Below are 24900 nucleotides of genomic sequence, written 5' to 3' on the forward strand. Positions count from 1 at the left end.
AAGTGATAAAGCCAGCCTTGAATGAAAAAGCTAAGGGATAGTGCCCTTAGCTTTCTTTGTGCCCAGGAACAGCACAAAAATAAAGAAGAGGTGGCAGAGTGGAACTCTCTGCTCAGTGCAGTCAGCAGTTCCAGACGGGGGACTACTGCTCGTGTAGAAAAATCCAACATGCGGGTGGCCCCCAAAGTACACAATGTGTGGCAATGCAAGCACATGAAATACCCTGAGGATGACAGACATCGCTGGGGCCAGGAACGGAGCTGGGAAACTGCAATTTACTTCCCACTCGCTCCTTTGTAGCTGGGGATAGTTTGCCTCATCTACTTTGCAAAAGGCTAAACTAGGAGTCTAGCAGCCCTGGAACTATAGTGGTGGAACCCCTCTGGGATCGCAAGCAACCACTCTGACCTGCTTGCAAGGGAGCAGAAATCTCTCCTGGCTTTCACCTTACTGCTTTTGTTGTCTTCTCTGCCACAGCAGCCAGAAGCAGAAGTGACCCAGGAGACTCTGCAAGGGAGCAGGCCAGGCTCCGGCGTGGAGGAGCCGTGGAAGATCAAGAAGGAACTGGAGGAGGAGATGGAGAGGAGGCAACAGCTCGAGAAAGAGGTCAGGAGCGCCCAGGAGGAAATCCGGGCCCTGCAGAACCAGGGGCCACAGGAGTCCCTGGTGCGGAAAGAGGTGCTCAAGAAGGTGCCAGACCCCGAGCTGGAGGAGAGCTTCCAGAAGCTTCAGCAGACCTTGGCTGAAGAGCAGCACAAGAACCAGCTGCTGCAAGAGGAGCTGGAGGCCCTGCAGGCGCGGCTGAAGGCCCTGGAGCATGAGATGCGCGACGGAGGCCAGGAGTACGTGGTGAAGGAAGTCCTGCGCATCGAGCCCGACAAGACACAGGCAGATGAGGTCCTGCAGCTGCGGGAGGAGCTAGAGGTGCTGCGACGGCAGAAGGGCGCCCGGGAGGCCGAGGTGCTCCTCCTGCAGCAGCGTGTGGCTGCCCTGGCTGCTGAGAAGAGCCAGGTGCAAGAGAAGGTCATAGAGAAGGAGGTAGTGAAGCTGCAGAATGATCCAGAGCTGGAGGCCGAGCACCGGCGGCTGCAGGAAGAGAGCCAGCAGGAAGGTCGGCTCCGGGAGAAGCATGAGGAGGAGTTGAGCTTCCTGCAGGCCAAGCTCAGGCGGTTGGAGAAGGAGCGGGCCATGGCCGAGGGCAAGATCACCGTCAAGGAGGTGCTCAAGGTGGAGAAGGACGTGGCTGCCGAGAGGGAGGTCAGTGAGCTCACCCACCAGTATGAGGATGAGGCGGCCAAGGCTCGCGCTGGCCAGCGGGAGAAGACGGAGCTGCTCCGGAAGATCTGGGCCTTAGAGGAGGAGAATGCCAAAGTGGTGGTGCAGGAGAAAGTCAGGGAGATTGTGCGGCCGGACCCCAAGGCTGAGAGCGAAGTAGCTAACCTTCGCTTGGAGCTGGTGGAACAGGAGCGCAGGTACAGGGGTGCTGAGGAGCAGCTCAAGAGCTACCAGAGCGAGCTGGAGGCCCTGCGGAGGCGTGGCCCCCAGGTGGAAGTGAAGGAAGTGACCAAGGAAGTGATCAAGTACACCACAGACCCCGAGACAGAGAAGGAGCTCCAGCGGCTCAGGGAGGAGATCGTGGACAAGACCAGACTGATCGAAAGGTGTGATCTGGAGATCTACCAGCTCAAGCAAGAGATCCAGTCTCTGAAAGACACCAAGCCACAGGTCCAGACCAGAGAAGTGGTCCAGGAGATCCTCCAGTTCCAGGAAGATCCTCAAACCAAGGAAGAGGTGGAGTCTCTACGCATGAAGCTGTCCGAAGAGCAGAAGAAGCAGGTAGATCTACAGGCAGAGCAGGTGATCCAGGAGGAGAAGATCAGGAACAAGGAGGAAGAGCTAGCACAGGGGAAGGAGAGAGTAGTACGCCAGGAGGTGGTACAGTACGAGGAGGAGCCGGACCTGCGGGCCGAGGTGAGTGCCTTCACTGACAGCATCGATGCTGAGCTGCGGCAGATTGACAAGTTGCGGGCTGAGCTCCGTCGGCTCCAGCGCCGGCGCGGGGAGCTGGAGCGGCAGCTGGAGGAGCTGGAGCGGGAGAGGCAGGCGCGCAGGGCAGCCGAGCTGGAGGTGCAGTGCCTGCAGCAGCGGCTGGCAGTGTTGGAACAGAAGGAGGCTGAGGCGGAGGCTGGAGAGAAGGTGACCCGCACGCAGAAGGTGGTCCTGCAGCCGGACCCGCAGCAGACCCGGGAGCATGCCCTGCTTCAAGCCCAGCTCGACGAGGAGCGGCATAGGAGGCAGCTGCTGGAAGGTGAGCTTGAGCCCTTGCGTAGAAAGCTGGCCACCCTGGAGAAGGCGGAGATCAAGGAGAAGGTGGTAGTCTCTGAGAGTATCCAGGTGGACAAGGGCGACACAGAGCAGGAGATCCAGAAGCTCCGGAAGAGCCTGGAGGAGGAGAGCCGGAGCAAGAGAGAGCTGGATACTGAGGTGACTCGACTGGAAGCCAAGCTGTCGGAACTAGAATTCTACAACTCCAAGTCATCCAAAGAACTTGACTTCCTCAGGGAAGAGAACCACAAATTGCAGCTGGAGCGGCAAAACCTGCAGTTGGAGACCCGGAGACTCCAGTCAGAAATTGAAATGGTGGGGACAGAGACCCGAGATCTGCAAAAGATGACCTCCGTGGATGCCGGCACCAACCAGGACTCCAGACTGTGGTCCCTGGAGAGGGAGCTGGATGAACTCAAGAGGCTGTCCAAGGACAAGGACCTGGAGATTGATGAGCTGCAGAGACGCCTGGGCTCGGTGGCCGTCAAGAGGGAGCAGCGGGAGAATCACCTGCGGCGCTCCATCGTGGTCATCGACCCAGACACAGGGCGAGAGCTGTCCCCAGAGGAGGCCCGCCGGGCAGGGCTCATCGACTGGAACATGTTCGTGAAACTTAGAAGCCAAGAGTGTGACTGGGAGGAGATATCGGTGAAAGGCCCCAACGGGGAGTCCTCAGTGATCCATGATCGCAAGTCTGGTAAGAAGTTCTCCATTGAGGATGCCCTGCGGAGCGGCCGGCTGACCCCTGCTCAGTATGACCGCTATGTCAACAAAGATATGTCCATTCAGGAGCTGGCGGTTCTGGTGTCTGGGCAGAAGTAGGCCCTGCCCCGTCTGGGATTCCAACCCAGTGACCTCCTGCTGTCTCTGCCCTCCTGGGAAGCTCGGAGAACAGCTCATATGTGAGCAGAAAGGGCGTTAGCCTAGTCAAAAGTGACTCTTGTCTCAGCCTCACTTGAACTGTGGGAGACTCCTCTAACATCCCACCACACCCTTGTTTCTCCTTTCCTGTGTCCTGTCATCCAGATGCCTTGTGTGGTTAGAAAAAATCTGGGAATGACCATGTATAGCCCACTCCAGGTAGCAGGAACCTTGGCACAACAGATGGCAATATGGAAGGCTGAAGGCTTCCTTTCCACCTCTCTGTTCTCCAGCCCCGGCTGTAGATCTACATTCATTCATTCACACCCTCGTGTTCTGGCTGGGCTGCCTCAGCAGTGACTACCCACCACAGAGACCTGAGCTCTCTGCCTAGAACCTAAAACAAGGCTTGGCCTGGGTGCTAGAGTGGCCATCACTATCTCCAGGCTATCCCAGGAAGACAGGCCACACACCAGACTGCTTGGTGCCTCTGGAATGCAAAGACCTACAAAGCACACAACACCATGGGTGCTGCTGTCAGCCTTAGGTTCAGTGCCTTCCTTATACATCCTGCTCATTATGATCTCAGTGGTATGGGGGTATGTGAAACAGTTGATTACTCACAAATAAATATCTGCTTCTATTGCATGTACTATGGAAGAATATGGGAAAGAATATGGAGCTGTATTTATAGCGTGCAAATAAAAACCTGGTGGCTTGATTCTAACTTCCTGGCCAGTGTGTTTCTTCCTCATCAGCTCCTCTACTCCCTCTGAGCTCTCAGCTCCTAGGGGAGGAAAATTCACTCGAAAATATGGCAGAAAGAAAAGAAAGAAAAAAGGTGTTTGGAAACCTTGAAACAATTTATTGAGTTGCTTTATACAAGATTAACAATTTCCATACCACCCCCTAACACCAACATAGTCGCTGCACAAAAGCCACAGCCCCTCTCACACCTAAGACACAGCCACACCCACTAAGTGCTCTGAGTCGGCCCACCTCTGCTGCAGCTGGCGGCAGACCTGCCTTGCCGTGGCTGTTCAAGTCACTCATTCGTTCGTTACCACAAATAAAGCATAAACAAGAAAAGGAAATCTCAAACTCCCCATCAAAGAAACATTTCCCTGAGGCAAGAGGCATCACTAGATTCCTAAAGATGAGGGCATCCTGCTCCAGCTGCACGCTCTGGCACTAGAGGAGGGAGCACCGACGGGGGCGGGGCCCGGTGGTCTCGGGCAGAGGAGCCTTTGCTGATGGCCTCGGCTCGGCTTCGAGCTCGGCTATACAAATCTCTTCTTTGGCTCTTTTGCTACTACCTAAGACTATTCTGTAAACAAACTGGAGATCCAAGTGGCAAAAAATATATATAATAAAGGGATAAGGAATCCATGTGACCCAATGTGAAACAGATTGGTTCTTCCATACAAAAGGGGTCAGAGCAGAGGCCAGACCAAACAGCTGACAGAGGTCTTGCTCCCAGAAGAGGGGAGGGGAGGAGAGACTGAGCATCAGCACCCATGTCCCCCACAGGTGCTGCTGAGATGCCCAATACTCTCATCTTGCACTGCCTGGCTGGACCAGCCAAACCCACTGTGTGGCACAGACTCAGAATGCCTGTGTAAAATGGCTACTAGGGGAGTGTGGCCAGCCTGGTGATGGGCACTCTGTAGTCACTGTCCTCGCCGGTCTCCAATCCACTCTCTAGCTACTCTGCGCACCCCGAGTCAACACCAAAACCGCTGCCTGGGGAGCGCTGCACTTCCAGGCCTGCCCTACCTAGCAGACACTTCAGAGGCCTGCCCTGCAGCTCTGCTGAAGAATTTCTACAAGACAACCGGAATGTCTATCTGTGACTCAGAACCCCTCGGCCCTCACACAAAGGGCTTTGGGATCTGCAGTCCACCTGCACCAACTCTGGAAAAATAAAACAGGAGCCCTGGCTGGGCTGGGACCGGGGATCTGCGGACCCAGACAACCTTCAAGTCAGGACAACACAGGCTACAGGCTATGCAACAATAAAACCTCAATGAAATAAAACTGTCTTAAACATAGACGTATCTTCTAAAAACATCAAGTCAGATCCACTTGGGCTGAATGGACCTGTGTTGTCAAATTCTGCTCCACCATAAAGGCACTGGGATTATGTCTTCCTATAATGTGATGTGTGAAGGGCAGCCCCGTTCTATCCAATGCATTCAATGGTAAGGATGAAAACTGAGCCCACAGCTGTCTTGTTGAATTGACAAAGGTCTTTCTCTAGAAGACCTTCACTGTCATGTTCAGAGGCGGGCTGGCCCCCTGTGAGCACACATTGGATGTTCTGAGTATTTTTCAAGGAGATCAGGTCTCCCACCTGTGGCTCTGGCCCAGGTCTTGTCCTTCTGAGCACACAGCCTGGGGACAAGAGGCTCCTGTGGCCAGGGGCCCTTAACTGATAAGGTGCTGAGGCTCCCGGACCAAATGCCAGGACACTGGAGAACTAGAACAGCTGTGTCAACTGCTCTGCCAGTAGAGCTCACAGACACAGGGATTCCTATGACAGCCTCACACCCCCCAGCCCAAAACTGCCCCTCCATCGCCACCCAGCAACAGAAGCCCGGAGTGCCAGGTCAGTAAGTGCTTAGTGGGAGGCGCATACAAGTGCTTCCAGGAGAAAACCAGCAAGAAGGACAAGCGTGGCAGGCATCCATCATCTGAGACCTATGTGTTGGGCTTTCATCCAGAGGCATCAGTTATGTCTGTCCTCTGATGCTGTCACAATTTCCGTGATACTCCAGGCCCTTTCCCGTGAAGCTGAGAGGCATCTGGAAAAGAGTAAGCAAGAACAGAACATAAGTCTTTCAGGAGCTTTACTTCCCTTATGGCAGCACAGCCAAACCTCTAGGGGGACATTTGTACAGTAAACATCCCCCAATGCTGTGGGTTCTCCGGCCTACACCACACGCTTGCCTCTGGCTGTGTGCACTGAGGTGCACAGCCCACAGCATGCACGGGTCTCAGCACTGCAGCAGGTGGCCAGTGTCCACACAGCAGCAGCCTGAAGTTTGACTGTGGCAAGGATGACGATCATGTGGAACTCGGAGACACAAGGAGCCTTCTCTTGCTTTCAGAAGACCCTGGGCACTGGAGGTAGAGTTGCAAAAGCACTAAAGCATCGAGTCACGGGGTGAGGGGAGAGCAAAGTAGCACGGGTCACTGTGGGGAGCCAGCCCTGACACTCTCTGGCAGCCAGCCACTCAGAGCCTACACACAGCACAAAAAGACAAAAGCTTGCCCCAGGGACACTTGTTTTAGCACAGGTCTGATTTATTTTTTTCAGTGCTGGAGATGGAACCCAGGGTCTCAATCATGCTAGACAAATGTGCTACCACTGAGCCACATCTGCAACCCTTCTGAATGACTGATAAATACTCAAGGAAACACAGAAAAATGGACAGAGAAAGCAACTTTTTTTTCCCTTTTTTCTGCTTTGGCTGAAAATTCCAGACTTTGGTTTCAGTGATTTTTCTCTAAGAGGACTGTTCCTCAGAGCCAGCCGAGGCAGGCCATCTCTCCTCTGCACAGCACAGCCTGTGCCCAGGTGGCTCTGCAGCTGCTCCTGTGGCAGCACCGTTTGAGGGAAGCTCGCATCTGTCTCTTCCAAGCAGCCACATTTCCATCTGCAGCTCAATGAACCATCCGTGCACTGAGATGGCCTCTGGCATTCACTAGGGAGGCTCTGGCTTCAAGTATGAGTGCTAGAGGCCCACTGCAGACAAGGGCAGAAGGACCAGTGCTCTCCACAAGGTATCTTACTCCACACCAAACTCGTAGGGCTACTAAGCTCAGCTCTGATTTTGGACTCAGGGCCTTATGTTCTCCTTCCTTACATGAACGGTGTCATCCTTACAAGCATGAGCCACTGGCACCTAGTATCCTTCCTTTTTTGTGTGTTGGTCCTGGGGCTTGATCTTGGGGCCTGGGTGCTATCCCGGAGCTTCTGTGCTCAAGGCTGGCATGCCACCACTTGTGTCACAGCTCTACTTTCAACTTTGAGGTGGTTCATTGGAGATTAGAGTCCCAGAGACTTTCCTGGCTGGCAGGCTTCAAACCACATCTTCAGATCTTAGCCTCCTGAGTAGCTAGGATTATAGGCATGAGCCACCTGTACCCAGCTTCCCTTCCTTCTTTTAAACTAAAATGGAAAAGTAATGTTAAAGGCCACATAATTTTTGTATAGGCCAAGTCTGACTCAGTGGATCTCCCAAGTAGGGGCCAGGGAAAATCTCTTAAGTGGAAGAGACTGTAAAGCCCAAGTCTGAAAGGACAAGGCAAGACAAGGACAAAACAGCGAGGCAGACACTGACAGCCCCAGCAGCAGGCAGCACCAAAAGATGGAGAAGTGTGCACAGAGCATATGGCACGCTGCCCTTCTGGTGTTTACCTGGCAGACTCTGCGGGACATGAGTGGACACAGCAGCGTGTGGGAGAGGCGCTGCGTGGGGCGGGCTGGAATGCAAGCCAGCCAGAAGACCTGAGAGAAACAGGAGGGAGAGAAGAACAAAACACACACATTGAAGATGGGATGGAAAGGCAGCCGTCTGTTGAAGATCAGAGCCCAGAAGACAAGTGGGCTAGTCTGAGACCACACCCAGAGGTGGGGGCTCCCAAGGATGCTCCCCATGGCCACGAATACCACACAGGGAGGAGACAGGAAACAAGCACTTACTGTGGCTGAGGCCATGGTGGAAGGTCCCAGGGGCTGGGCCGGTGACAATGGCATCTTTGGAGACCCCTGCTTTGGCAGAGGAGTCCGCACTGAAGGAGAGCATGTGCACTGGGAATGGGACTGGGGTTATGATCCCCAGCGAACTAGAGTTCATGGCCCCCGGCAGCTTGGAGCTGCTGGACTTGTAGGATGAAGACAGCAGGTTTAAGGGAGAGGAGCTGGTCAGCAGCACAGCCCCACCTGTTCCTTTCTGGGGAAGAAAGAGCCAAGTGGTCAGAACCCTGGTTCTAGTCATAGTTGACTCATACCACACTTGATTCCATGCGAGATGGGCACATGCGCGCACACGCGCACGCACACACACACACACACACACACGCATGCACACACATATACATACACAATACCCCTGGGAACGCACCCTCCTACTGTGTAGCTACCCTCCCTCTCCCCCTGTGGGGGAGAAAAAAAGGGAATAGGGCAGTGTGTGAAAACTGGCTTGGAGTGTTCCAGGGTAGAGTAGATATTAAATATGTCTCCTTTGTGAAGGAAAAAAACAATACTGTATGAATGCCCATGATGCAATGTGAGCATATGTGTATGTTTATAGACTTCAAGAACTCATATTTCTGTATTTGTCATAGAAATACATGTAGCAAATATGTTGTTCCCCCACCTACCCAGGAAAAACACCTAGAAACAAATGTGCACACTTCACAGGGTGGTCACAAGAGGGAAAAGAGACCCTCAGGCCAGACCTGTCTACAGTTCCGTATATATATTGGAAAAGAAAAACAAAAACAAAAAACTCCATTTTCCCAGTCAGCATCCAAACTCTTTTTCTGTGGTACTGGGTACTGAGCTTAGGGCTTCATGCTTGTTAGGCAGGCTCTCTATCATGAGCCATGCTCCCAGACCTCTTGCATTTAACTTTTCAGATAGTGTCCCATGATGACTTTGCCCAGGCTGGCCTCAAACCTTGATCATTCTGCCTCAAGTCTCCTGAATACTGGGAATTCTGTGCCAGACCCAAACTTCTTCCACTTTGCTCCCATACAGTATTCATTAGCTGCTGGACTATATCAAGTCAGACACCTTTGACCTATAGAGTTCTCTGCAGTCAGAGTTGATTGCCTGTTCTGCTCTCAGAAGACTGAGGTCCTGGGGCAGCATTCTTCCACAGCATGGAGGGATGCACAGGACTGTGGAGGGCAGGTTCTGTGCTTAGCAGATGCTACAAGACTGGCGCTCTCTGGGTTTTGGCTCTACTCACCTCTAGAGATGGTCAGGCTATCCTGATGAGACCAAGCAGGAACCTGGTCTTCCTCTCCTCACTGAGCTCACTGTCCCCACCTGACTTTCAGTTCCTGACCACATTCCCAGCCCAGGGCAGCCCGAGAGTGGGACAGCTGACCCGAGATACTCACTGGCAGGGAGGTAGACGATGTCACGCTACTAACCGCAGCGGGCTTCAGGGATGAGGTCAGTAACTTTGCCACTCCCTGGGTCCCACCACTGGAATCCCCATTTGGACCACCAGGAGGGGCCACCAGGGTCAGCTTCTGGGACACAGGTGGCTTTTTCACTGCTGAGCCTGGGACAGGCCGGTTGGCGGGCTGCCCTGTAGAGGGGGGCTGCATGCTGGGGAGTAGGCTCCCAGATCCAGAGCTCTGTGTGGGCACAGCTCCAGAGGAAGGACTGCCAGAAGATGCCCCATGTTTGGAGACAGAGCTGGAGAAGGGGTTATTCTTGTATGATGGCCCTGCAGACATGGCTGGGTGCGGTTTCACTGCATGGCTCAGGGCAGTGGAGGAGGAGGCCGAGCTCTTATGAGAGCTGCTGCTTGAGGAGGGTGGGCCTCCCGAGGAGGCTGCTGTGGGGGCATGGAAGCCCTGGCCTTTGGCAGCCGTCTTCACCAGCTGTAGCAGAGAACGGTGACACTGAGGGGAGGAGGCCTTGGGGCCCTGGAGCTTGTTGACAAACGGGGCTGGTGGAGTGAAGCTTTTCTGTGGCTGGGAGCCCGCGTGAAAGACTTTGAGCTGGGGGCCAGGCACGGGAGCTGCTGCCTGGGATCCGTGAGACGTCCGTGACAGGCTGTGGTGCTTTGCTTTGGCCTGATGTGCTTCAGGCAGGCCCTTGCTGAGGGGAGGTTGGCAGGACAGCTCTTTGTAGCCAGAACTCTCTGGCTTTTTCTCCTGAGAGGACTGCCCAAGTGCTAGAGCCTGCTCAGCCAGAAAATTGAGCGGCGACTGCAGAGTGCTAACAGGGGAGGGTGTGGAAGGACTGGACTTCACAAAGTTCCTTTTCTCTTCCATGCACAAAGCACCAGAGCCTCTGTCTGCCGGTGTCCTGGAGGGTGCGGGCAACGTGAGCTCTGAGCCTCCAGATGCTCTGCCACTGAGTACGGCCAGCTCCTTGGCCACGGCTTCTACCGAGGCGGCAGGATTCCGGACCAAGTCTTCATCCAATGAGTCCTCCAGATGGACAGGAGCAGGATCAACAAGGCCACCAGACACCTGCAATGGGAGTTCTCTGCTGGCAGCCCCAAGGCTCAGGCCTCCCCCCTGGTGTTCTGAGGGCAAAGCAGTAGAGCTGCCAATCTGTCCTGATGGGACAGAAACCTTTTTATCAGGCTTAGTGGATGAGTCCTAAAGAGAGCAGAAATACTGCTTAGAACTGTCCAAAGGTGCCAGCACTGGCCCACTGCGAGGATGGAAAGCACAAAAAAAGACCCACGCTGCACAGATCTGAGCCTTTCTGAGTGACTACAAAGCATGGGATGGAAGAGGGCAGGTATGCTGCCTGCCTTTCTTTCCAGTGCTGTCTGATGGGTACAAGGCTGGCCAGGGCCGTATCTCCCCCAACACACTTTGTTGCTAATATACCCACAGGGAAACTTTGCTCCTCTTCCGAGAGCATACAGGCCCAACCTGAGAACTGCCTTTTCCTCTTTGACTTTTCTTAGTGCCTACCTCAGTCCTTAGATCTATCTTGTCATCCCTGTCTCTCTCAGACACTAGAGAAGCTGGACAGGGACTCAGAAATAGATGACTGATTCTTGAGGTCTCTTTAGCCTGAGCAAAAGCCCAAGAATTGGTAAAATCTTGGCAACTGGCAATGTTCTCTGCATCAAGAGGAGCACAAACCCCTCTAAGGTAGCTTTCCTATCTGTGCACCCCATCTGCTGCACTTAGCCAAGACTGCCTCCTCCTAAGAGGCCTACCACGGGGACACAAGCCTTCACAGCTTCAAGCTTCCCCCACCCCTGGCCTTGGCTGCTGACTTAGATCCCCACCCCCACCAGGAGTGTGATGAGAGGGGGAAGGTTGTGGAGAACTGAGTGAGGGTGGGGGGTTAGGTACCCAGCTCAGGCCTCTGCCTTGGTACAAGTCTGAGTGCCATTTGAACAGCTGTTCCCCAGGCTTGGTGAGCTGCTCTGCCAGAAGAGGAGGAAGGCTAGTGTGGGGCCCAGTAGAGGACTTACCTTCACCTTGATTTTAGAAGGGGCTATTACTTTCTTCTTGGCCCTGTTCAAAGGAATGAACACAGAAAAGGGTCAGCAGAGATTCACATAAGGAGACAAAAACAAAGGTGTCCCCCAAGGTGGAAATCTGACACACTCACAGGATTGATGTCAAGTGTCCATGACCTCGTCGACTTTCTTTAAACAGAGTCCTGAAAGGAACAGAATTCTGGCCATTGCATCTGCCCCTGGACACCACAACTCTGCTTCTAGACCTTTCCTTGGAAGCCCCAGTACCCAGTGGCTATTCCTAATTAAACCTATTTAACTGGTAAGCCCAACTCTCTGAGGGTCTAGAGGCTCCAGCAGCCACCCCAAAGACAGGAGGCTACGGAAGATATACTGAGAAAGGCTGTGGCTTTGGCCAGGTCTCTTGCAGCCACCCTAAGGCAGCAGCACTTTCATGGCTGCTGTGCCCAGCCCTCCTAAGGAGAAAACACTGAGTGGCCCACTGCATGTCTTTTCCAAACATAAAGGCTATGTAATTTGTCCAAACCACAAATGAATCAAGCTCAAGCTCAATGGAGACTATGACTGTCATTATCGTGGGAAATGACATCTGTCACTTCTGGAAAGAAGGCTGGCATGGAGGTCCATCCAGTAAGGTGTTAGCCTGCTACTTGCAAATGAAACTTCCCAGGGCCATGAGTAAGTCCCCAAATGACTCCACCTCTCAGCCCCTGGTAGGAACCATGACACCAAAACAGCAAAGTACACATGGGGGAGAAGAGTCAACAGCTAATTTCAAACTCAAACGGTACAAAGACTGAGAAGGAGAAAAGTTCCCTTCGGCGAGGAGACCCTCATCGTTCCCAGGATGTTTCCCACTTACTCAGGTGACACCTGACTTGAGTCTCACTTCACAGTGACTCTTTGTTGGTCTAGCTTTACAAAAGCAGTACTGGACCGCTGTCTGATGGGCTGCCGGCTCTGGCTCGCCTCACCACACTGGTTCTCACCTGGCCTGCATCCAGCCTTTGGGCCACAGAGGCTTGACCTCAGTGTCCAGAAATGACTTCACACAGTCTTCCCAAGCCTGGGCCTTATTCCTCTCCAGATCATGGCTCTCCAGCTTGATCCTTACCACTTGGCACAGCAGCTCCCTGAGGAGTAGGCAGATGTTAGACACTTGCTATGCATACTGCTTGCAGCAGCCCCGTGAACATCATTGGTTACACAAGGACACGCTCAGGTACCAGCCCCACAAATCTCTAAGGAGGCCAGGCTCCAGAGTGGACGCACCTGATCTCATCATTCCACTGGAATTTCTTCCGGGGCCCCATTATCCTTCTGCCACCCTTTTCTTCATCTTCTTCCTCATCAGAACAAATTCGTTCCCTTTGCTCCTTGTCTTTCTCTTCTTCCAGCATCCTACAGAGGGAACAAAAGCAAATCAGCCCTGAGGTCCTCCCATCTACCCTTTCCTACCCCCCACACCACTCCCTTGACTCCAACTACAGGGTGAAAGGGAACACTGACAATTGTGATGAGGAGGAGGGGCAGGCGGGGTGTGTGTGTGTGTGTGTGTGTGCACAAGAGCACTGAACATACGTACTTGGCCACCTTGGCTTGTGTGTGGGCCTGGCATTCGTCCTGGTACTTGGCCACTTGCTCAGGCATTGCCCTGCCAATGGCTTCCTTGAGCTTCTGGAGAGGCTCCTTCAGACGCCCACCCTGTAGAGAACAGCACAAGGCACAGGCCTGGCTCATATACCACTCTCACCCCAAGGACATACACCAAGGGTATCCAAGGGAGGTGGCTCAGCAGCAGGGGTGCCCCTATGCAGATGCCACCAGCCCTCAGCTGGGCTATGAAGCCAGCCACCCACCTGTTCACAGAGGTGAAGCTTGCGGGCACGTTTGAGCAGAGCATCCTTGCTGCAGGGCAGGAACGAGGCAAGATAGGCATATACCCCAGAACGGGTTTGGCTACTCAGCTCCCGAGTTTGCACCTCTATGCTGAAGAACAGAAGAGGGTTGTCAGTGGCCTGCAACCTGCCAGTCTGTCTCTTCCTAGGCCACCTTCATGCAGAGGAAAGCCAGAGACCAAAAGCAGGCCCAAACTTAGCTTGTAAACTATACAGTGTCACAAAGTGGCCATGGCAACAGATCTTCAGTAATCAACAATCAAGAACCACTTCTAACTTGACCAACTTAGCGAGGAAAAGTAGATCAAGACTCTTGGGCAAGGACATGACCAAGTCATAGGTCCAAAAACAGAGTCTAAGTTGGGTGCCGGTGGTTCATGCATGTAATCCTAGCTACTCAGGAGGCTGAGATCTGAGGCTCACAGTTCAAAGCCAGCCTGGCAAAGAAAGTTAGAAACTCAGAAATCTCCAATTAACTACCAGAAAAACAGAATTGGTACTGTGGTTCAAAGTGGTAGACTGCTTTGAGCTTAAAAAAAAAAAAAAAGCTCAGGAACAGCACCTAGGCCCTGAGTTCAAGCCCCACAAATGACAAAAAAAAAAAAAATTTAAAAAACAAAACAAAACAGAGCCTAGGCTGGGAATATGGCCTAGTGGTACGAGTGCCTGCCTCGCATACATGAAGCCCTTGGTTGGATTCCTCAGCACCACATATATAGAAAAAAGCCAGATGTGGCACTGTGGTTCAAGTGGCAGAATGTTAGTCTTGAGTAAAAAGAAGCCAGGAACAGTTCTCAGGCCCTGAGTTCAAGCCCCAGGACTGGCAAACAAACAAAAACCAAAAACCAGAGCCTAAGTTGGGCGCTGGTGTTTTGAACTTGTAATCCTAGCTATTCAGAAGGCTCAGATGTTAGGATTACAGTTCAAAATCGGCTTGGGTAGGAAAGTTGTGTGATTTTTTTTTTTTTGACCAGTCCTGGGCCTTGAACTCAGGGCCTGAGCACTGTCCCTGGCTTCTTCCCGCTCAAGGCTAGCACTCTGCCACTTGAGCCACAGCGCTGCTTCTGGCCGTTTTCTGTATATGTGGTGCTGGGGAATCGAACCTAGGGCCTCGTGTATCCGAGGCAGGCACTCTTGCCACTAGGCTATATCCCCAGCCCAGTTGTGTGATTTTAGTCTCCAATAAATTACCAAATAACTAGAAGTGGAACTGTGGCTCAAGTGGTAGAGCACCAGCCTTGAGTAAAAGCAGTTCAGGGACCCTGCCCAGGCCCTGAGTTCAAGCTCTAGGACAGGTGCACACATGTGCGCACACACGCACATGCATGCACACATACACACACATACACACGACACCACAATGACAACAACAACAAAAACAAAGCTTAAGAGAACAGGCTATGAGGAATAAATCTTACAAACATAAAAGTTTCAAAATGAGCCAGGTGCCAGTGGCTCACGCCTGTAATCCTTACTACTCAGGAGGCTGAGATCTGAGGATCACACTTTGAATCTAGCCTGGGCAGGAAAGTCTGTGAGACTCTTTAATTTCCAATTAACCACCAGAAAACCGGAGGTAGAGCTGTGACTCAAAGTGCTGGAGTGCAAGCCTTGAACTAAAGAGCTCAGAGACAGCACTCAGGCCCTGAGTTCAAGCCCCACAAATGACCCCCTCCCCCCCAAAAAAAAGTTTCAAAGTGGAAAGTAATAAACATCTTGGGGACAGCAAGAAATACTTTTCCAGCAGTGTTTCTTTTCATCATTCCCAGTTCTACATGATTAGGAGATGAAGGAAATCCTCACTTCTCTAAGTTTCCTCAGCTGGATAAACATAAAACTCCCTTTAGTGCCTGAGCTGTCTTGTTTGACATTCTCAAGTGGGTTCCTTGATGACATAAACCTCTCATCTATTCTGTGCCTTAGGTGTTCTTGCCAGCCTATTCTACCTGATCCAAGTTTCCAATCCATTATGGCCAGGGTAAGACAATCTCTTAGACAATTGGCTTTTCATATGCAAGGTACCTAGCTGTGAACCACACACTCCTGCTATATGAATAACATAAACAGGAGGACTGGACAGACGAATCCAGTTTAGATTCACAGGTCTCATAACTCAGGGCTTGGAGGCACAGTCTAGGGGAGAAACGTGATGGGAGGAGTAAGGGGTGTTGAGATTAGGAGAAATGAGAAAAGAGAACAAGCAAGAGATGCTGACCAGCATCCCAAAGCAGAGTAGCCTTGAATACATTAGGCTATGTTCTGGGTGGAGTCAATTCTGCTCCCCCAGGCTCAGAATAGCAGATGTAAACAAGTAACAGTACTCACTCCAGTAGGATGCCATTCATATCCTGGGTGAAGAACTTCTGTCTGCTCTCTCCCTCAGCAGTTCTGGCAGCCTGGGTCACAGTGGACAGTAACAGTGTTAGTGCCCTTCCCCATGCATCCCTCCCACTCAGTCACAGGCACAGTGTCATCTGTTGATGAAATCCTCTCCATCACTATGGTGACTTTGCCTCAGTCCCCAAAGAAGGCTGCATGTGTGGACTGAGCAACCCCAGGATGTCAGCAGCAGTCACACAACAAAAAGCTACAAAGAGGCCCAATCATCCTGAGGCAGAGGCCAGGTGCACTGGCTGCCCAGCAATCAACTATACACTATCAACTGTACCATGAGCTGAGATTTTCACACATTGAGAGCAGAAAAACAATGAACAACCTTCAAAAAACCTACAATACTTAAAAGGCTTTTTATCCTCCCAACAACAATGTGTAGCTTGAACATTACCATCCTTGGAAAGTTCATGGTCTACTTAGGGCATCCCACAAACTCTCCTAACCTAGACCATTGGAACCCGACAGCTTCCTGCTCAGCCAGCACTCTGGAGAACCCTGACTTGACCCCAGCAGCAGAGTCCACAACTGCCTGAGCTGGTGGATTCACAGCAGGCTGAAAGTTGGCCAGGCAACATTCCCCACCCGATCCATCAAACCAGGATCTCTGAGGACAAGACCCAGAAATGAGTTTTCTTTCAAAGTGCCTAGGGGCTGGGAATATGGCTTAGCAGTAGAGTGCTTGCTTTCCATGCATGAAGCCCTGGGTTCAATTCCTAAGCACTACATATATAGAAAAGGCCAGAAGTAGCACTGTGGCTCAAGTGGTACATTACTAGCCTTGAGAAAAAAGAAGCCAGGGACAGTGCTCAGGCCCTGAGTTCAAGCCCCAGAACTGGCCCAAGTCCAGTCAACAGAGTTCTTTGTATGTAACCCTTGTGTCTCTCATATGCAGAGAGGGTTGAGGCCACTAACCTAATAAACAACAGTTTGCTGGTCTGAAGGCTACAGGCAAAATAAAACTCCTGAAGTCAGACTTGAAATAATAAGCATTTTTATTATTACTAATTAATAATGTCGGCAAATGGTGACAAGATGACTGTTTAGGAGGAAGTGATCTTTTTCATTTTTTTTTTTTTTTTTTTTGGCCAGTCCTGGGCCTTGGACTCAGGGCCTGAGCACTGTCCCTGGCTTCTTCCCGCTCAAGGCTAGCACTCTGCCACTTGAGCCACAGCGCCACTTCTGGCCATTTCCTGTATATGTGATGCTGGGGAATCGAACCTAGGGCCTCGTGTATCCGAGGCAGGCACTCTTGCCACTAGGCTATATCCCCAGCCCCAATCTTTTTCATTTTTGATGCTGGTAATGGGGCTTGAACTCAGGACCTCATGCTCTTGCTCACAATGGGTGCTCTATCACTTGAGCCATATCTCTACTTCTGGCTTTTTGTTGGTTAATTGGAGATAAGAGTCTTATGGACTTTCCTTCTCAAGCTGGCTCTGAACCATGATCCTCATATCTCAGCCTCCTGAGTTGCTAGGTTATAGGGGTGAGCCCACCACGGGTCAAGTCTCCAGTTTAGTACTAGGATCCCAGCCCCACCCCACCCCTCCCAACACTGACAGCTTCTGTTTGTTCTCCTTAAATCTAGCTGTTCATCTGGTCAACTTGTTAGACATTCAAACACAGCACAGTGTATTTCATTCTGCTGTTAACCTATAGTCCTTTGTCCAATCTATTGTTTATTCACATAGCAAAGAACTCTTACTTGCCAATAACTACCTATCATGTAAAAGGTCCATAATAAATGTCAGCATATGAATGATTCAACAAATAACCAGGTATCACTGTAAGAAGGCATACTAAGAAAGAAAAGCTTAATACCAGTCAACCACAACCAACTCAAAGAAGATATGCAAACCTCAAGCTTCTGAAGATGCCTGGGCTGGAAAATGGCCCAGAGGCCACATATGAAAGGTATGACAAAAAAGGGATGGAAGAAAGGAGGCAAGGGTAGGCATGTGCAATTTCTCACACTTTCAGAAGAATCTAGAATTCCACTTTGTGCTTTAAAGATACTGGAATTAACCAGGTGTCCATGGCTCATGCCAGTAATCACAGCTACTCAGGAGGCTGAGAATCTGAGGCTCACAGTGTGAAGCTAGCCTGGGCAGGAAAGTCTGTGAGATTCTTTTTTTTTTTTTTTTTGCCAGTCCTGGGCCTTGGACTCAGGGCCTGAGCACTGTCCCTGGCTTCCTTTTTGCTCAAGGCTAGCACTCTACCACTTGAGCCACAGCGCCACTTCTGGCCGTTTTCTGTATATGTGGTGCTGGGGGATCGAACCCAGGGCCTCATGTATACGAGGCAAGCTCTCTCGCCACTAGGCCATATCCCCAGCCCATGTGAGATTCTTATCTATAATTAACCATGTAAAAACTGGAAATGGAGCTGTGGCTCCAAGTGGTAGGGCATTAGCCTTGAGCAAAGCTCAGAGACAGAACCCAAAACCTGAACTCAAGACCCAAAACTGACAAAAAAAGAGAAGGAAAATGTTTGGGGTTTCTCCCCCTTATTCTCCTTCTCCCTGGATTTCTGGTGGGGTAGAGGTTTTAACTTGATAGGAGGAAAGAATGGAGGGGTGCCATTAGAGTCTGTTTCTTTTTTTTTTTGTCAGTCATGGGGCTTGAATTCAGGGCCTGGGCACTGTCCCTGGGATCTTTTGCTCAAGGCTAGTGCTCTATCACTTTGAGCCATAGCTCCACTTTCCGTTTTCTGGTGGTTAACTAGCGATCAGTGTCTCACGGACTTTCCTGCCTGGGCTGGCTTTGAACTGTGATCCTTAGATCTCAGCCTCCTAAGTAGCTAGGGTTACAGTCATGAGCCACCAGTGCCCAGCTTATGCATTTCTTTTCTGTTCTCGGTATTGGTACACCCCTCCACCCCTCCCTTTGTGCTTAAACAGACCTGGGTCATCTACATGCCCCAAGCTAGGCAGCTAGTGAAGTAACTATACCAAGATGTTACCTAAAGGGCTTGGCTTCATACCTGAGCTTTTTCAGCATCTCTGTGATCTCACACCCAAAGGCCCAATCAAAGGCACAGTCAGGGCAGGGCCATCGAATCACGAGATTTCCTTTTGCTTTCCATAAGCAAAGTACTTTCTCTAAAGGACCATTACCCATCAGAGCAGAATCTGCTATGTACTGAAGTAGATCACAAAAAGAAGACCAGACAGATCCCTTCCCATGGAGAACCCCCATCCAAGAAAGGGGAGTCACTTAGCTTCCCTAACAACCTGGGCTGCTCATGTGATATATACAACCTCCATAGAAAACTGAGAGTGAAAATAAAGTGAGAAATACAGGCTAATGACATATACATGGAGTTTAATTTTAACAAGCAATGTCCATTTCAAGATCCAGGACAGAACTCCTTATTAAGGGTACAAATATCCACTCTAGGTTTTTTGGATTATATGCAACTTTTAGTGTACAATGCATTCTTCCCTGGGAAGATCTCCTTTCCCGACACATTCTCACCAGGGACTGGGGGGTTCAGAGCATCACGCACACATGGACGGGCCAAAGGTGCCCAAGTACAGAGCCCTGGCAGGAACAAAGCATCCAAGGACTTCTTTTTTGTTTTTGCCAGTCCTGGGGCTGAACTTAGTGCCTGGGCACTCTGTCCCTAGCCTCCTTTTGCACAAGGCTGGCACTTTACCACTTGAGCCACAGCGCCCACTTGTAGCCTTTTCTGTTTTATGTAGTGCTGAGGAATTGAACCCAGGGCTTCATTTCATGCATGCTAGGCAAGCACGCTACTGCTAAGCCACATTCCCAGCCCTCCCACCCCCTCCCCTACCTCCACCCCAGGGAGTTCTTTGAAATTAATTATCTTTCTAAAAAATAGCCTTTTTGTTAATGTAGCCATTAAAATGAGGAAGTTATAATAATATTTATTAAGAAAAAAAAAAGGACTGGGGCTGGGAATATGGCCTAGTGGTAGAGTGCTTGCCTTACCTACATGAAGCCCTGGGTTTGATTCCTCAGCACCACATATATAGACAAAGCCAGAAGTGGCACTGTGGCTCAAGTGGTAAAGTGCTAGCCTTGAGCAAAAAGAAGCCATGGGCAGTGCTCAGACCCTGAGTTCAAGCTCCAGGGCTGGCAAAAAAAAAAAAAAAAAGCCAGGCATTGGTGGCTCATGCCTGTAATCCTAGCTATTCAGGAGGCAGATATCTGAGGATCCCAGTTCAAAACCAGCCTGAGCAGGAAAGTGTGTGAGATTCTTATCTCCAATTAACCACTCAAAAACCAGAAGTGGAGCTGTGGCTTAAAGTGGTAGAGTGCTAGCCTTGAGCTGAAGAGCTCAGGGACAGCACCCAGGCCTCACAATTGACCAAAAAAAAAAAAAAAAAAAAAAAAAAAAAAAGGAAGAAGAAGGAAACATTTACAACTACAGTCACAGCTGCACAGAAACATGAACATAAAGACTAGAAAAGACAAACTGAAATTGGCTTTAGAATAGTGGGATGAGGTACTCCCCACCCTGCTTTCCAGTTTCTAATATATGGAGCAGCACCAGCTACAATGTCAACTTCCCACTTAAACACTATGTTCAACACAGAATATTGACCTCTCCAGTGGTCAGCACCCCACTAGAACTCTGGCCCACTTTGTGTAGGAATCTTCAAGGCTATCTGTCATACCCAAAGGCAGTCACTCGGGAGGGGCAGCTTGCCAAAAGCACACCCACTCAGGGAAGCCTTCTCACACATAGCCCATCATTGTTCAGGCTGTGGTACTGTACTGCATTCCTGCTACAAACATCTCCATCTTTCCCCAGAAAGCAAGACAGAATATAAGTGACCACACTAGACAGAACATAACATGGCAGGAATGACAATATACCAAGAATTTTGCTTTGACTTTTCTCAAAACTCTAACCATCTACTATCTCATAGTACTTACTTTTAATGCACAGAATTTACAAGATTTTTAGAGGGTATAAAACAATTTGATTACGGGGCTGGGGATATAGCCTAGTGGCAAGAGTGCCTGCCTCGGATACACGAGGCCCTAGGTTCGATTCCCCAGCACCACATATACAGAAAACGGCCAGAAGCGGCGCTGTGGCTCAAGTGGCAGAGTGCTAGCCTTGAGCGGAAAGAAGCCAGGGACAGTGCTCAGGCCCTGAGTCCAAGGCCCAGGACTGGCCAAAAAAAAAAAAAAAAAAAAAACAATTTGATTACAAATGAGAGGTTTGAAAAGGAGTAATTTTTAAAAATATGAACTCTGAATTTCCTTTGACGTACCCCCTGTGGTCACTGTATATGATTCTGGTACACTGGATATTGTATATATGCTTATCTGAACTGGGGAAGGGAAAGAAAAATGAAGGGGGGGTGTAACAAATATGACAAGAAATGTACTCACTACCTTATTATGTAACTATACCCTCTCTGCACATCATCTTATCAATAAAATTTAATAATAATAATTAAAAATATATAAATTCTGAGGAAAAAGTTCAGAAAGTATGACCAAGCTTGCCAAGTTTAGGTTCAACTCCTTCTATACCTCAACATCACATTAAAACTATATTCTGATTCCCTGGTACAATTCACTTAGATTCATTACTTTCAAATGAATACTCATGTTCACCACTGCACATAAACTAACAGTGAGGAACTAGAGATTTAATAGTATGTTTTATCTATTCTATAGGCTGTGCTCAAGTATCTTCTACAAGTGAGAAAATCATCTGCAGCATTGGTTATTATTTCGCCCTTTCTGAAACATACATGTTATTAGACCTAACAGTGATTCTGAAAAGCCTATGAGAATCACTAGTCCAAAACTTGCAGCTCGGGGCTGGGGATATGGCCTAGTGGCAAGAGTGCCTGCCTCATATACATGAGGCCCTGGGTTCGATTCCCCAGCACCACATATACAGAAAATGGCCAGAAGTGGCGCTGTGGCTCAAGTGGCAGATTGCTAGCCTTGAGCAAAAAGAAGCCAGGGACAGTGCTCAGGCCCTGAGTCCAAGCCCCAGGACTGGCCAAAAAAAAAACTTGCAGCTTTTGAGTATAAATGCCACTAGAGATGCAGTAGAGTCAGAGTATACAAGTTGTTCTTTAAAAGGTAATGGTAGGCTGGGAATGTGGCTCAACGGTAGAGTGCTTGCCTAGCATGCATGAAGCCCTGGGCTAAATTCCTCAGCAACACATAGACAGAAAAGGCCGGAAGTGGCACTGTGGCTCAAGTGGTAGATTGCTAGCCTTGAGCAAAATAAGCCAGGGACAATGCTCAGGCCCTGAGTTCAAGCCCCAGGACTGGCTGCAAAACAAAACAAGCAAAAGGTAATGGAATTATAACTTGCAAAATACACTAAGCTCATAGTGCTTAGGGATTGATGCTAGGTCACCGGAAGAAGGTAGCCAGGTGCCCTAAAGGCAGCTGCTCCTGCTGATGGGCCTGGACAGCACTCCAGCTGTTGAGCTCAATGCTCCTTTCTGTTGGTTACCATGTGTTCAGTCACACCAGTGATGACTGCCATTATTGACCGGACCCAGCACAGGGAGCAACAGAAACCCACAGGCAGCCAATATACATAGTATACGGCCACTTTCATGTTTACAAACTTCAGTGGCTTCCCCAAATCTTCAAAAGAATGCTAAGATAACTCTGCCTCAGCGACCTGCTGCCAACACCCAGTGTTTAGTGCACAAAAGCAAAGACACTGAATGGGAAAGAAACCGAGAAGCAGAAAATAGAAAAAGAATAAAATTTCCCCAAGAAAAATCTATTTTCCCAAAGTGAAGGAACCAAAACGACCTAAAAATGAAAGTTGTTTTCTCACTCAGGCGAAGAGGAGGAGAGCCTGGAAAGAATATATACTTTCGCTGCCAACTCACTAAGAGTTTCTCTGGGCACCAAGCTCCATGCAGTGCAGAACCAAAGCCAAACTGCCCCAAGTGCTCGCAGGAAAGCCCAGCCAGACGGTATCATCATACCTGAGCCAGCTCCTTAATGCGCTTCTCCAGGGGCCCAGGCAGGCCTTCAGGGAGGGAAGAGGGCTGCCTAAATTCTTGCTCCAGTCCCACCCCAAGGGAATCGCTTCCATCATCCACATCTTGAAAAGGGCTTCCTTCTGGAGACTCACTGAGCAGATGCTCCAACTCCAAATCAGTCAGTGAGTCCATGGCAGTGGCAGCCTGGAGCAAGTCATTATCAGAAGTGGAGCCAAAGAGAGAGAGCAAGGGGTCAGAGGCACTCTCCAGTTCCCGCAGACCATGAGCTTCTGATGCAGACACAGCTACAGGCTTATGCTCCTCCTCCCTCTTTTTCTGAGCTTCCTTCTCCTTCTGAAATTTCTTCAGCATTTCTTTAACACTTAGCGCCCCAGAATATTTCTTCTTCTTCTTCTCCTTACTGGCATTGAGGGCTGTGAAGCTGCAAGCAAGAGGGAAATGGTTACTCTGCTACAGGGCCCTCCATAAGCTACTCAAAAGGCCTTCACCCCTGCTCCCAGGGCAAAGTCTCCAGGAGAGCCTCAGTCAGTCCACCCTGTTATCTCTCCTCCCTCCTCTTGGCATATGGAGCTCCTTCTTGCTGGACCAAAGCTTGAGAGTGAATACAGGTTAGCAATTCAGTGTCACATAAGCTAAATATCCGATGAGTTTTTAAGAACCACTGCCAGGCTGAAATAAAAGGTTGCAAAAAAGGGAAAGGGCAAGCAAGGTGTTTCAAGGAGAAAGCAGGAGCAGCAGAGAACAGCAGCAACTTGAGGCAGCTAGGGGGAGACTGAGTGAAGAGGCATGACCACAGAAGACAAGGGCAGACAGCAGAGACAGAAGCAGAACTGGGCCAGAGAAGCCCCCGAGAGAGCAAGGAACATCGGCAATCACAGTGACAGAAATAGCTGCCAACACTGACAGGGGAACAGAGATAACAGCGGCTGCCTATGCCCATCAGGGACCTGTGGGAGGTGAGAGCGAGTGTGAGGGCCCAGCCCTACTGGTGCTTCTGAAGCTGGGAGGGAGGGCCAGTCAGCTCCCGGGTGTCCTGCCCTCACGGGTCAGACTTAATCCTAGCGAAAAGCTGCTGCCTCTCACCCGGCTTTGGAAAACTTGGACTTTTTCGATTTCTTCTCCTTGTCATAAGTGTCATCTTTTTTCTTCTTCTTTATCTTCTCACCACCTTCCTTCAACTTCCGCTTCTGAGAATTAAAGACAAGGCACAGTTACGCGGCTCCCTGAGTCAGGGAGCAAGTGCACTACACGCACTGGCCTTGCCCCGCCCAGGGCACCTCCTGAGACCTGGCTCACATCCATGAACAAAAAGGCTCTCAGAGCACTGCTCTCGGACCACAAACCCACAGCATTCCCACCAATCGTGTCTTCCTGGAAACACCCAGGGATGGAGACCTCGGCAGCCACTCCGAGCCTGGAACCTTGTTCTTTTGGATGGGCTGGATGAGGGCTCTACCTCTCATGTTAAACTACAGGCAGTGTTGGTTGGCTGGTTCTCAGTGGGTCACAGCTCTACGTGTCTACAGAGGAGGGCCAGCAACGGTAAGACACATGCCCTCACTGCTCTCTTCCCCAGTCTGAGACCAGCTCAAGACACAACCCTGTTGTGCTGCTGGAGTATCCCATGATGTGGACACACTGAGGGCTGACTGACACCCCATGTCATATCACCTTGGCACAGTTCTGCTTCTTTGCTAACTTCTTGAGCCATTCCAAGAAGTGACACCGTCTGAGGAGTCACCTACCAACCTCATAGGGTCACACCAAAGGAGCATTTCTGTAATCTAAGAGCAAGCATGGTCTAACCTTTGGGGATTTTTTCTTCTTTTCTTTAATAAAGTCATCCTCCGATTCCGATGCTTGTCTAAACTGCAGGGTTCCGGAGTTAATGTAAAATCCTCCATACTTGGTGGTCAAAGAAGCAGGAACAAGCTCATCATACTGAAGGGTGAAAATAAAAACATCAGCCCCAGTTCTGATTCTATGACCCAAAGACACCAATTGTTTCTTAGGAGATGAGATTGCTTGGCGCCTGTAATCCTAACAGGAGACTGAGATCTGAAGATCGCAGTTCAAAGCCAGCCCAGGCAGTAAAGTCTGTGAGACTCTTATCTCCAATAAACTACTCAGAAAAGGCCAGAAGTGGCACTGTATATCAAGTTGTAGAACATCAGCCTTGAGCATAAAGAAGCTCAGGGACAGTACTCAGGACTGAGTTGAAGCCCCAGGCCCAGCCAAAAAAATAAAAAGA

At 50.3% G+C, this 24900-nt stretch overlaps 2 protein-coding genes across 5 annotated transcripts in view; one reads left to right on the plus strand and one right to left on the minus strand.

Annotated features, from left to right (window-relative positions):
- The window catches only part of Ppl (periplakin), a 29849-nt gene extending 25936 nt beyond the window's left edge, over positions 1–3913 (plus strand). Inside the window, exon 22 of one of the 2 annotated variants that reach the window (XM_048331699.1) lies at positions 481–3913. In XM_048331699.1, the coding sequence (XP_048187656.1) occupies positions 481–3147 (2667 nt within the window). In that variant the 3' untranslated portion in view covers positions 3148–3913. Of the gene's footprint in view, positions 1–477 lie in introns of both variants that reach the window. The other variant, XM_048331698.1, reaches the window with a different exon arrangement.
- Positions 3914–4030: 117 nt separating this feature from the next.
- The window catches only part of Ubn1 (ubinuclein 1), a 28990-nt gene continuing 8120 nt past the window's right edge, over positions 4031–24900 (minus strand). Inside the window, exons 5-18 of one of the 3 annotated variants that reach the window (XM_048331702.1) lie at positions 24456–24590; positions 23733–23836; positions 22632–23070; positions 15611–15681; positions 13247–13376; positions 12973–13091; positions 12660–12788; positions 12377–12520; positions 11519–11569; positions 11379–11421; positions 9322–10410; positions 7895–8144; positions 7610–7699; positions 4031–5990 (exon numbers count right to left, since the gene is read on the minus strand). In XM_048331702.1, the coding sequence (XP_048187659.1) occupies positions 5941–5990; positions 7610–7699; positions 7895–8144; positions 9322–10410; positions 11379–11421; positions 11519–11569; positions 12377–12520; positions 12660–12788; positions 12973–13091; positions 13247–13376; positions 15611–15681; positions 22632–23070; positions 23733–23836; positions 24456–24590 (2844 nt within the window). In that variant the 3' untranslated portion in view covers positions 4031–5940. Of the gene's footprint in view, positions 5991–7609; positions 7700–7894; positions 8145–9321; positions 10543–11378; positions 11422–11518; positions 11570–12376; positions 12521–12659; positions 12789–12972; positions 13092–13246; positions 13377–15610; positions 15682–22631; positions 23071–23732; positions 23837–24455; positions 24591–24900 lie in introns of all 3 variants that reach the window. The other 2 variants (XM_048331700.1, XM_048331701.1) reach the window with 2 other exon arrangements.

Source organism: Perognathus longimembris, chromosome 23, assembly GCF_023159225.1.
Source record: "Perognathus longimembris pacificus isolate PPM17 chromosome 23, ASM2315922v1, whole genome shotgun sequence".
Taxonomy (NCBI): domain Eukaryota; kingdom Metazoa; phylum Chordata; class Mammalia; order Rodentia; family Heteromyidae; genus Perognathus; species Perognathus longimembris.